The 13,301-nt window shown below is 35.7% G+C and overlaps 2 protein-coding genes across 2 annotated transcripts; both read right to left on the bottom strand.

The window, feature by feature from the left end:
• Positions 1-2,143: 2,143 nt before the first annotated feature.
• Positions 2,144-3,031, bottom strand: LOC125585863. Its single transcript, XM_048755573.1, has one exon. The coding sequence runs from the start codon at positions 3,029-3,031 to the stop codon at positions 2,144-2,146; it is 888 nt and encodes a 295-aa protein (XP_048611530.1).
• An 8,276-nt stretch (positions 3,032-11,307) lies between these two features.
• Positions 11,308-12,813, bottom strand: LOC106392926. The gene is made up of 2 exons (XM_013833698.1): positions 12,738-12,813; positions 11,308-11,684 (listed from the first exon to the last, which is right to left on the bottom strand). The coding sequence occupies exons 1-2, from the start codon at positions 12,811-12,813 to the stop codon at positions 11,308-11,310; spliced, it is 453 nt and encodes a 150-aa protein (XP_013689152.1).
• Between the last annotated feature and the right edge of the window lie 488 nt (positions 12,814-13,301).

The raw sequence follows: 13,301 nt of genomic DNA, 5'->3' as shown, positions 1-13,301 counted from the left end.
CACAAAACTATAAATACATACATCATTTCATAATTTGACAACCTTTTAAAATTAATTTTAGTTTTGTAATGAAAAGACACAATTTTTCAACTAATACATTTTAAAGGATTAAAAGACATATATAAACATTTTTACATACAACCTTTCATTATTAATTGTTTTTCAATGGTTACATGATTGAAAGACACAACTTTTTGATTATATGTAGTTATTTTTAAATGATATCTATACAATGTATTTTAAAGAGACACATAACTACAAAAAACACTCTAATTATAGTTTAGCTAATAGATTATAATATAAAAATACAATCATATGGTGAAATACACACTCTTAACAACTTTAACATCCATTTTTTTTAATAATTACATTTTAGAAAATGTAATACATTAATTGAGATTACATATATATTTTAAAATGAACATATCTAAACATTTTTCCTCAACCATTTTCAATAGTTACATGGTTGAAAATACACAATCTTTTATTATTAATTGTTTTTAATAATTATATGATTGAAAAAACACCAGTTTTTAAAAGGGTATTTTTTTATCATTGCTTTTTAAAATTGGAACCTTTATTAGCACCGTTTAACATATACACCTTTTGAATCAATATACAAACAGTTACCATTAACTATAGCGACACATTAAATTATTGTAGAAACTTTTTATATGAAACAAAATCTTATATTGTGTCTGATAAATAATATTACATTTACTGTTTATATTACTTAGTATTTTAACTATCTATTTTTGAAAAAAAATAGTATCATAACTTTGTGGCATCATTGCTTTGTTGAGTTAGTAAATTCTTTTTTTTTTAAACATAGTTAACCAAAACTGTCACTCTAGCACATTTTCTATTAATTATGTTTGGTCGAAGTGGTAAAGACGTTTTTTGTTTGTCTTTAATTGCTTGAATCACAAAATATGAACCTTTTAAATAATTAAAAATATCTGTAATTAAAGAATTGACAAATATCTGTAATTGTTTCTAAGAATGATTTTTTCCTCGTATTTAAATGTCACTCTAAAACCTTGCCTATAAAATGGTAGTAACAAACCGTGAAATTGTGAATAATAAGGAGGATTTTTCCCTCCTGATGTTGTAATGTTTTTTAAACTAATAACCTAGATCATGGTAATTATTAGACTATTGTTTTAAAAGGGTGTCATTTTTGAAACTGCTCTTTTAAAACTGGAACTCTTAAATAGCACCCTTTCACATAAAAACCTTTTAATTCCATAATTCACACACCATAAATGTTTGGTTTCTGTAATTAAACTAATAAATCTTGTATATAATAATTCTTAAGAAACTATAGTGAAATAAAAGAGTTTCACCAAAAAAATCTCCCTAAAATTTAAAATAAAAATTAGTAAATTTAAGAAATTTAGGAGTTATCTGCAATGGATTTTAAGTTTCTTCTTATTGGATTTTTCATTGCTCACAACTACTATATATATAGATCAAATATTGCCATGGTTAACTACCAAAAATTACAATGGCTGATCACCAAAAGTTTTAATGATTCATTTAAACAATTGCAAATGTTCATCCAAACAAGTTGTAATGATTCATTTAAACAATTGCAAATGTTCATCCAAACAATTGCATTGATTCATTTAAATGGTTGCAATGATTCACTTAAATTTCTAGTAAAACATTATTTATGAAAATAAAAAATATAACTTTTAAAAACAGAAGCAATTATAAGAAAAGGCACAAAATATAATTATGAGAGAAAATGTATTATACTAGTTTATATTTTGAATAAATACATCATTTCAAAACAGTTTAATTATAAAAAACACCTTAACAATTTTTTAAAAATAATTTTTTATATGAACACATCATTCAAAAAAACAACTTTATTATAGAAAGACACCTTACATATTTTAAAATTTTAATTTTTCTTTTACAATAGAAAAACATGACTATTTACAATAACTAATAGATAACTCTTGAAACAAATAATTGTACAAAGACATTTTTGGGATATTTAACAACATTTGAAACTAATATATATTTTTTTTTGAAAGAATTTTAAATTTTATTCACTTCAAAAACCTTTGTACAACCTAATGCTATTTTGTACAAAAAAAGAAACCAATAGAATTTTTAAGAAGGAATTGAAAGTTTATCTACTCCCAAACCATAACTCCATGGCCTTCTCATACTTGTTTCCTGCTTTCTTCCTCAGCGAAGAGATTCTATTGCGAATCAACTTGTACAAAAAGATGAGAAGTCGAGCGACAGGTTGTGGAGTCTCTCCAACTCTGCGCTTGTTCCTATCAAACCATATTGCATATACTGTTGCTTGGAAGCAATAGCGCAAGAGAAAGGTAGCTAGATAGTCTTGCGATCCTACCACCAGTCTTTGTATCACAGTAGGCCAGTGAACAGAGCAGCCCCCACCATCCAAACCCCTTATCGTACCTCTCCAAACCTCCGCCGAGAAGGAGCACTCAAAAAATAAATGATCTCGAGTTTCTAGGCCAGCACTACACAGACAACAAGTAGAAATTGCTTGAGGATTCCACCTGAGCAACCTATCCCCAGTCGATAACCTGTTATGGACTGCAATCCAACTGAGGAAGGAGTACTTAGGAGTGGCCTCTTTAAACCAAATCCCTTTGAACCAAGGAACACGAGGAGCATGCAGTCTGGTAAGGTTCCAAGTTTGAGAAGTCACAAACCCTGGTCTAAACTCACCATTTTCGTGCATCCATAGACAAACATCCTCACATTGGGGAAGACCTTGCTCTTGAAGATGCAGAATCTCACTCTCAATTTGCATCAAAACAGGGTTTCTGTGTCGACGCCTTCGGTAAGTGTTTACAGCGTTCTCAACTGTTGAATCTATCGAGATACCGAGAGGCAGATAGCCTCTTTCCCCCGTTAGGTCAATCAAGACTCCCAACTGAGACCACCTGTCAAACCAGAAGGACGACATCGAACCATTGTTTACTTCCATTTTGGTCAGCTCCCTCGTCAAGGGTCTTAGCTTTAGAAGCTTCTTCCACATCCACGACCCTAAGGAACTTGTTTCCTTAATACTCCAAAAGGATCCTTTCCTTATCAAATATTTATGAATTCACTGAACCCACAGAGAGGATCTGGAGGAGAGAATACGCCAAATCAACTTCAGGCAAGAGACTTTATTTACTTCTTCTAAGGATCTCAGCTCTAACCCTCCTTCTTCTTTCGGTTTACAGAAATCTGACCAAGCAATTTTTGCCTTTTGCGAAGACAAAACCGGACCAGACCAGAGAAAGGCTGAGCAGAGGCTATCAATCTCTCGGATACACTGTTTGGGGAGCCGAAATGCTGACATCCAAAAGTTGGTGACACTATATAGTACCGAGCCTATTAAATGTAGACGCCCCACAAAGTAGAGGTGTCTAGCCGTCCATGAATTAATCTTGTTCCTAATTCTCGAGAGCAAAGGGGCATAGTCAGCTACTGACATCTTCTTCGATAGCAGAGGTAGTCCGAGATACCTCACCGGGAGAGAGCCAGCTTCAAATGGAAACTGGTGAAGAATGTCGGCACTAGCATCCTCCTTAACCCCTGCCAGAAATAGCGTCGACTTCTCCAAGCTTATACACAGACCCGGAAGCTTAGCAAACTCTTTGAACACATCCAAGATACCTTCTATAGAGCTCTTCTTCCCATCCGAGAACACAAGAACGTCGTCATCAAAGCACAAGTGGGTCAGCGTTAGGTCCTTACAGTAAGGATGAAAGCCAAAACGCCTTTCTAATGCCGCTTTGCCCAGAAGCTTCGACAGAACTTGCATACAGATTACATACAGGAAAGGCGAGAGAGAGCAACCCTGTCGTAATCCTCTCTTGCTATTGAAGTAACCAGCTAACTCTCCATTAATCTGAACAGAGAAGGAGGCGAGCTCAATGCATTTCTTAATCCACAGAATGAACTTCTCTGGCAGATTCATAGCTTCCAAAACAGATAACAAGAACGGCCATTGGACTGAGTCGAAAGCTTTCGAGATGTCTATCTTTACAGCACATCTCGCTGAGACTGAAGGTTTATGGTAACTCTTCACAAGCTCTGAAGCTAATAGAACATTTTCCATGAGTAGCCGATCCTTTACAAACGCTGATTGGTTTGGAGAGATGAAAGAAGGGAGAAATCTCTTCAAACGGCTCGCCAATATCTTTGATATCACTTTGTAAATCACGTTGCAGCATGAAATAGGACGATAATCTCTCATGTAAATTGCTTCATCTTTCTTGGGAATGAGAGCCAAGATTGCTGAGTTAATTCCCTCAGGGAGAAAACCTTTGTCAAAGAAGGATTGAACAGCTTGAACAAAATCACCTCCAGTGATAGTCCATGTTAAAAGAAAAGACACAACTCTTAAAATTGATACTTTTTAGAGTTGCATTTTAAAAACACACATATATAAATTGACAACCTTTAAAATGAAAACATAATATTTCAACTTAAGTGAAATTCACAGCCTTTAGAATTAATTGGGATTGTTATTATTAGTAGATATATTGTAATTTGAATTGTTTGTGTTTTATTATTATACGTAATTTTATGTTTTTTTTTGTTTTTTATTATAAGTAATTTTCTGTTATTATTAAATTTGTTTACTAATTATGTCAATACCATATATTAATATTTGCTTATTGTTTATTTATTAAAGTTTAATGATCATAATTTATTATTAATAAAAGTGAGGACTAAAGTGTAAAATATAAACTTTTATGTGAAAACATTTGAGGGCCACCATTAAATAACCATCCCTTCATCCTTTATTTCAAGGATAGATCCCATAAAAAATGAAGGAGCTTTTTGAAGATGTCTCCACCGAAAGTTTGGGTATCGTCTAACACAGAAAAAAAAAGCTGCATCGATGGCTTCTAAAATTTTGTTCTCAACATTTTTCCATCAGATGCAATCGAAATTTATCTAAAAGCTCCATCTCAACATGCTTGGCCAGATAAGTTCTCAGCATAACTGACAAGAAGAAAATATATAAGCACTCATTTATTTGGAAATGATTTATGTTGCTCCGTACAAATGAACCTCATACCAAATTTTCTGGTAACTGGTTTATTTGAAACTAGTATTGATACTATGTTTCGCATGAGAATATTTTTTTCGTACAAATATAATATCGATGGATAGTTGTATATTATTTTGAAGAACACACAAAAAAAAGAAATATAATGATTTTCCAAATTTTCAGATTTTTTCAACTATTCTATAAAAAATTTTATATATTAGACACAAAGTGCATACATCGGTAGTTGGAAAGGATCTTAAGCAATATATAAGATAGATGAGCCACTCCTTTTATCACTAATTGGTTTTAGGTTGGAAGCACATCTAACTTAACATGGTATCAGAGTCTGATCCAAACAGTCCTACCCGATCCATTATCGATCCAGCCCAAAATCGATCCATCAGTCCTTCTCCAAACATTCCCAGATTGATGTTTAAAGAGTCATCATCTCGAAGGGGTGTATTAAGGACAAATGTCTCACATCTAGTAATATATAAGATAGATGGGTCAATCCACTTATCACCAATTGGTTTTAGGTTGGAAGCCCATTTAGGTTAACATGGTATCAGAACCCGATCCAAACAGTCCAACCCGATCTACATTGATATGGCTAGAAGTTGGCCCATTGATTCTTGTCCGAACATTCTGAGATTGACGATCCACATTGATATGGCTAGAAGTTGTCGTATCAGACACAAAGTGTCATACATCGGTGATTGGAAGGGCTCCTAAACAATATATAAGATAGATGAGACACTCCTCTTATCACTAATTGGTTTTACGTTGAAGTTGAAAGTACATCTAACTTAAATTATTTTTTTCACAGTTACCAAAATATATAAAATCATTGACGTATTTGATTGTCTTGCTGCCTATTATTTTTGGCAATCAAGAGGATGCAAAAGACTGAAATAATTTCCTTATTATTATGTATTGATATATCAAGCATTTGAGCGAAAACATTATGGGTGCAACTGGAATGCATTTTTTTGGAATAAAAACTTCTTGAATACTTAATTCCTTCTCATTCCATAAAATATTCACCAGTTGCAATGAAAAGAAGGAATGGCTATTCCATCTCATTCCATATTATTCTTTTCCATTCCAAAAAAAATATCAACATTCTTTTGAAAAACCATTCCACATCAAAATAGTTTTGGAACAAATGGAATATTAATTCCATTCCATTGAATTTCACTAATTATCATTCATGTAATTCCACTTATTCCTTTTATTAACATCCAGTTACAGCCTATGTATTGAAAAGATTGCAGCAATATATAAACATGTAACTGCTATTATATACCTCTGTTGATTTTGTCTCCCATCATTCCATGGCTAATTTTGCCATCTTCAACGCTTCATGTTCGCCGTCAACGCTACAATCTTACATGAATATTCAAAACGTTAAAGCTATAAAGAAAAAGTATTAAATTGTTCATTATAGTATATTGAATAATGTTTTTAACCTTTTTTTATGTAAAACCTATTGTGCAATTGAAAAACAGTTAAACAATATAATCATTTCGTAGTGAAAAATAGAAAAACGTTTACCTTCTTTTATCAAAAACTCTTTTTTAGAAAGGAAATGCTTTTCTTCCATGTCTGTATTTTCTTTTTTTTCGGTAACCGCGGGTTTCTGGCGACCGTGGTCAACCGACTATTCCCGCGAGGCCAGGGCCGGGCCTCAATATAAGCCCATCAAGCATGTGCTTGGGGCCCGAAAAAAACATATATCTTTTAAGGGCCAATAATAAACAAAGAGATCATGTAGCTCTACTGGTAACTTTACTCTAAGTAGGGAAATGGACCTGGGATCAAATCTCCAAACCGTTTTTTCAATATTTTCACTGTTTTTATGAAATCAAAGGGCCAAAAATAATTTTTTGCTTGTGGGCCAATATTTTTCAGGCCCGGCCCTGCGCGAGGCCCACGGCACTCCACGTATTTTTGGGATTTAACCCTAGCCCGGGTGGCCAACGCGAGTCGAATCTGCGGGGAGCGTATTGGTTTTGGGCCTCAACTACCTCTAGGCCAATCGCGTTGGTTAATTTAGAAAGGAAATGCTTTTTTTCCATGTCCGTATTTTCCTTCTTTCTCTTTTGATTTATTTTTGATTTAACCCACAGTGCTGCCAATGTTTTAAAGAGAAAATTAACAGTTTCAAACTTGAGATGGTGATAGACAATTGGGCATAGTGGAAGAAATACTAAGGTTTTTATATTAAAAAAAAAAATAAAAAAGCATAGAAATCAGTTAGCAAACAAACTGTTTTGTTTTTACAGATTCTTGCATTTGAGATTTTTCTGTAAATTGTAAACTACATACCATGCCATATGTTAAAATTTTATTTTTTAAGTGATTTGTGCTTTAATATATAAAGGATATTCAGCTCTTTTTCTTTTGTTTCATTTAGCAAAAAAAAAAAAAAACTTTTCTTTTTTCGTTTCTGGTAACTTTCGTTGTAGCAAACTACCGGTTAGATAAATATGGGACGCACATGCCAGAAATAGATAGAGAAAAATAAGGAAAAAATAATCAGTGTTTTGTGGTCTAATAATAATTGTAGTGAAAAATGGTTGATTTGTTGTCAAAATGGTTCAAGCATCTGCTATTTCGGATTTCAAAAAAAAATTCCAGCGTTTGAACAGAACATTCAACTAGTTCTCCTATATAGATAAGGTACATATGAACTTTCTATAACAAGTTTAATATCGAATTAATTAATGTTTATTTGATGTACAGTAATTAATCTCTCTTCTGTTTTTTACTAGACAATATAAAGGACGTATGGTTAAATGTCTCTTTAGAGTTATATTTTTCTTTTGGTCATAAGTGGTAAACGTCTAAAACAGAAACTTATAAAATTGCATGTATATATCTTAACAAGCTGTATTGAGCCTGTAATATGCATATATATCTCTACGGGATTGTATATTTAATAGACTGATTAGTTGACCCAAAATGGTTCGGATTAATCTAAACATGTATGTACCAACCGGAATATAAAAATTTTGGACTTTAACCGGAATAAATATTTTTTTTCTTCGAACGGCTATTTTATTAGTCAAGCTTGAAGTGGTCTGGGAAACCAGACCGAAACAGAACAACCGATGTAATACAAGTCCCTATGGAAGGATCTCGCTATCTTAGCTAGTGAATCAGACGATACATTTTCCTGACGAGGTACAAAAACAATCGAGAATTCCGAGAATCTTGCTTTCAACTTCATAAACTCCTCCAGCTCAGTAGAAAAGCTCGGCCATGCTCCAGGGTCTTTGGTCATCGCGATTAGTTCCTTGCAGTCAGTCCTAAAAGAATGACATGTTGATACCTATAGCATACATTCCATTGCCCATGATAATGCTTCTAGTTCAGAATGCAGTGGTGAGATTCGACGTCGTTGATTTCTTGCTCCCAATAATTGTAGCGCACCACTTGAACTTGCCCATGTCCATCCATAACCACTAAAGAGTGCATCATGTGTCCATGATCCATCTATCATGCATCGCTCGGAGATTGGATTCCTTACTGTGTTTTGTTCTTCCACCACCTCATCTGTTCTTTGATTTACGTCAAACCAAGCTTGGCATTCAGATTCAGCGTGTCTGACAGTTTCCAAAGGGTCCCTGTCAATTCCTTTAAAGAGTTTGTTCCTAGCTTTCCAAATAAACCATATGATCCATGGATATGGGTCCCTGTCCAATTCTGGTTCTACAATATCATTCTTCCTCCAGAACAGGTAATCTATATTCGTGAACTGACTTCCGCTTGGAAATATAGTCGGCGGCGTTGGGGTTGATGCATGTGCCCATGTCTGAATTGCAGGAGGACACTCAAAGATGGCGTGATTTACAGATTCATCATCTGCACCACATCGAGGGCAGTAATTATCGCATCGCATATGGCGATGAGTCAGATTACTCGTTACTGGTAGTTGGCCCGATACCACCTGCCAAATGAGATGTCTCATTTTTGGAGGAGCTTTTATCTTCTAAGCATAGACCTGGAGCTTTGTGATACTAGGCTCCTTCGTCTCCAATAACTGTTCCTTTAGCAAATTAGTTGCCACCCAGTAACCTGATTTGACAGTGTACATCCCATTCTTCGTATAGCTCCAGCAATATCCATCTCGTTGATAGCCCTGGCTTATGGCCAGTGACTGAATCAATGGGATATCCTCCTGATGGACATAATTCTCTATCCTATCATCTCTGTATTCCATCTCTTCGGGTTCCCAATCATCAGACTGCTCACTGGCATCATTGGGTGAAGTACTGGTGCAATTGGCCTAGCTGGTCTCGCCGGTATCGTTGGGATCCAAGGATCTTCCCACATCCTGACTTCATTCCCAGAGTGTACCTTTTGTCTAATCCCCAGCGTTATTAATGGCTTTGCAGCCATTATACTCCTCCACCCATATGAGGGATTGTTAACATCATTTAGTCGTAATGGTGAGCTAAAACGAAAATATCGTCCTCTCAATAATCTTGCCAGTAAAGAGTCCGAAAATTTCACTAAGCGCCACAGTTTCTTCCCAAGTAATGCGAGATTGAACTCATGGATCATCCTGAACCCTATTCCTCCTTCTTCCCTTGATTTGCAGAGTTGCTCCCACTTAACCCTGTGTATTCCTTTCTTCGGAGGGTTCGAGCTCCATCAGAACTGTGCAATGGCACTAGCTAAGTTCTCACAGGTCTCCAAGGGGAGAAGAAGGGTCGACATTACATACGTAGGTAGAGCCAGCAGTATAGACTTTATAAGCACCTCCTTTCTTCCCCTTGTTAGCCATCTTCCTGTCCAGCCATTAACACGGTTTTGTAGACGTTCCTTCAGAAAGGAAAAGAGCCTTACCTTTGAACCACTAATATCTTCAGGGATACCAAGATAGGAGCCCATTCCTCCCTCATTTGTAATTCTAGATGATAGTTTCAGAGTATCCTTGACATGTCCAGGTATTCTTTTACCAAAGAGTAAGGAGGATTTTTCAAAATTAATGCATTCTCCCGAGGATTTTCCATAGGTCCCAAATGCTTTCATAACTTCATCGCATTCACGTGGCTCCGCCTTGAAAAAGAAAAGGCTATCATCAGCAAAGAGAAGATGGGATACCGGGGGGCTAGCAAGTGAAACGCGCATCCCCGTAATCTTTTCTTGGTTCTCTGCATGATTAAGAAGGCTAACGAGCGCTTCCGTGCATAAGATGAATATGAAAGGAGACAAAGGATCTCCTTGTCGTAAACCTCGTTGAGGGGTTATATTTCCTCTAGGTTGACCATTGAATAAGACATGGTATTTCACTGATGATACACATCGCATTATCCATTCAATCCATGTGTCTGAAAATCTCATCTTCTTCAAGACCGCGCTAATAAAATCCCATTCCAACCTATCACAAGCCTTACTCATGTCAGTCTTTATTGCCATTCGCTTCACCCTTCCCCCAAAGTTCGTGCGCAGAGCATGGAACATTTCCTGAGCTATCAAGACATTATCTGTTATCTGTCTTCCAGCAACAAAAGCTGACTGGGTTTCAGATATTCGATCTGGTAATACTTTTTTCAACCTTTGGCATAGGACTTTGGATATAATCTTGTAACTAACATTACATAGACTTATTGGCCTGAACTGTGACATCTCATCTGGCTTCTCCTTCTTAGGTATAAGACATATATATGCATCATTAAGCCCATTGGCCATTGTTCCATCGGAAAGGAACTCATTAACCATACGAGTTAAATCTTCCTTCACAATGTCCCAGAACTTTTGGTAAAAAAGGGCAGTGAAACCATCCGGACCCGGCGCTTTTTCAGGATGCATCGCAAAGAGAGCCAACTTAACTTCCCATTCAGATACAGGAGCTGTAAAATCCACGTTTATCTGGTCAGTGATGGTTGTGGAAACATTCGCCAATGCCTCATCAATGAGTTGAGGGTTGGATGTTTGAAACAATTCTCTAAAGTAACTAGTAGCAATGGCTACTAATTTTTCCTCCTCCTCTACAAGGTTTCCTGCCGAATCTAAAAGACTTGTAATCTTATTCCTGGCTCGACGTTGCTTTGTAATGGCATGAAAAAATTTCGTATTCAAGTCACCTTCCAGAAGCCAGAGCATCCTACTCTTCTGCCTCCAAAACCGCTCTTCTGCCTTAAGAGCATCAATTAATTCCTTCAGGGCCTCTACTATTTCTTCATTCGTGGCCTCGTTATCAGAGTAAAGATTATCGACCTTAGCTTTAAGATCTTCGATCATTTTTGCAGAGTTTATATCCCTTTCTCTTTTCCACTGAGATAATGCTTTTCTGCAGCTGGATATATGATCCACTTGCTTGCATCCGGGGAAAGATCAGAGGAGTTCCAGCCATCTAAGATTACTTGTCTTATTTCTTCACTTTCTAACCAACGCTTATCAAACTTGAAAGTTTTCCTCTTTCTGGTTGGCTTAGATAGTATATCCGCAAGGACCGGACGATGATCTGATCCCCACATTCTTAAGTACTGGACTTTGGAGTGTGGAAACTTTTCATGCCAGTCTTCATTGCCAAGAGCACGATCAAGGCGACACCGAACAGTGCCATTAGTGCGCTTTCCAGCCCATGATAGTTTGTTCCCAGTGCATGGGAATTCTAGCATTCCACAATCTGATATCATTTGATTAAAAGAAAGAAATGAAGAATCAGATCGTATCCTCCCCCCCCTTCCTTCTCATGATGTCCTGTGATTTCATTAAAGTCCCCTATCATAAACCAATGCCCATCTTTAATTGTTGAGAAACGCGCAAGACGTTCCCAAACTTCGTCTCTTCTCTCTAGTACAGGGTCTCTATAAACAAATGTCATATAAACATTTATTCCATTAATGACCGCTTTTACATCAATCATTCGATTATTAGAAAATAAAACATCAACTTGAAATTCATCCATAAAAAATAAAGCTAAACCACCACTTTGGCCAAGAGGCTCAACGGTGAACAATTTATTAAATCCTAGATCAGCCTGAATGTCTTGCAACAGCAGCTTCCTATTTTTAGTCTCAGAAAGAAATAAAAGACCTGGGCGATGCTTCTGACACATCTGCTTAAGGCGTCGAACTGTGAGGTCGTTTCCTATCCCTCGACAGTTCCAACTGAGCGTTTTCATTGACGATGGTGGGGCGGATGTTTGGCATCCACCGTAACTTTCTTTTGAACCGCTTTCGATTTCCTCACAACCGGAATAAATATTTACTAGACTGATTAGTTGACATAAAAAGTATTCGAATTATTCCATGCTAGATAAACTACTAATACACTATACACACACGACACTATATTCATTCGTGTAATTTCGTCGCTTTGCTTAAAAGAGTCGGCATGTAAAGTCCCCCTTTTCGCATTCTACACATCAGATGGAAAAAAGTGGTCGACATAATTAAATACTTTGGTGCGATTGGTGGAATCATGTGAACAGCAACAATACATAACACCGGTGTCATCACACAAAAGTATATGTTGTGATTTATTTATAACTCGGTCGTATCACAGGAATTGGAGATATGATCGTGATCTTGATCGGTATAACTAGATTTAAGATAAAGTATACTGAAAAAATTAGTCAAAAAAAAAGTATATTGAAAAAAATGAGAAAACTGCGGAAATGGTGAGTTTATTCATTAGTTAGATGTATGTGTAACAGTTAACAAGAAGGACCACTTACCCAACATTGATTCCACCTCAACATCTACCACGCTCTTCACATTCTCAACGTGTCCCTTTTTCATCCTCTCCGTCATATTTATTTTCTAATAAATAAACCCACCACCCGCCGCAAAATTTTATATACCTTCATCACTTGCCAAATTGATGCATCTCTCGAGTTAATTTGAGAAATGTGTTTATTTTTTTAATTGGCGGCCATATACCGACATAAACCACGTTTTTTAACTTCAAGGTGTAGATAAATGAGTTAGTCAGTAAAAAAGGACAAATGAATTATAAAAGGAGAGTAGAAAAAACCTAAAATTTTAAGAAAAATACAAAATAAAAAGTTGTAAGCGTACGTCGTGCTTGCACAAATAAATCCATTGTCATATTGAATCTAATCATTTGGAGTTTATAATTATAATGTGTACGCTTCCGCATATATAGGTGATGTAATTATTATATATTCCACTTTATAAAATATGTTATTTAGATACCTCCTAATCCTAAAACTATCTACTTCATTCTATGGGCACCAAAACCAAAACTACATATCATTTATATATGATCAATCATAATT

The sequence above is a fragment of the Brassica napus genome, chromosome C4 (assembly GCF_020379485.1).
Source record: "Brassica napus cultivar Da-Ae chromosome C4, Da-Ae, whole genome shotgun sequence".
NCBI classification, from domain to species: Eukaryota; Viridiplantae; Streptophyta; class Magnoliopsida; order Brassicales; family Brassicaceae; genus Brassica; species Brassica napus.
Note: the sequence above shows the minus strand (reverse complement) of the source record. Positions and strands in the feature narration are given on the sequence as shown.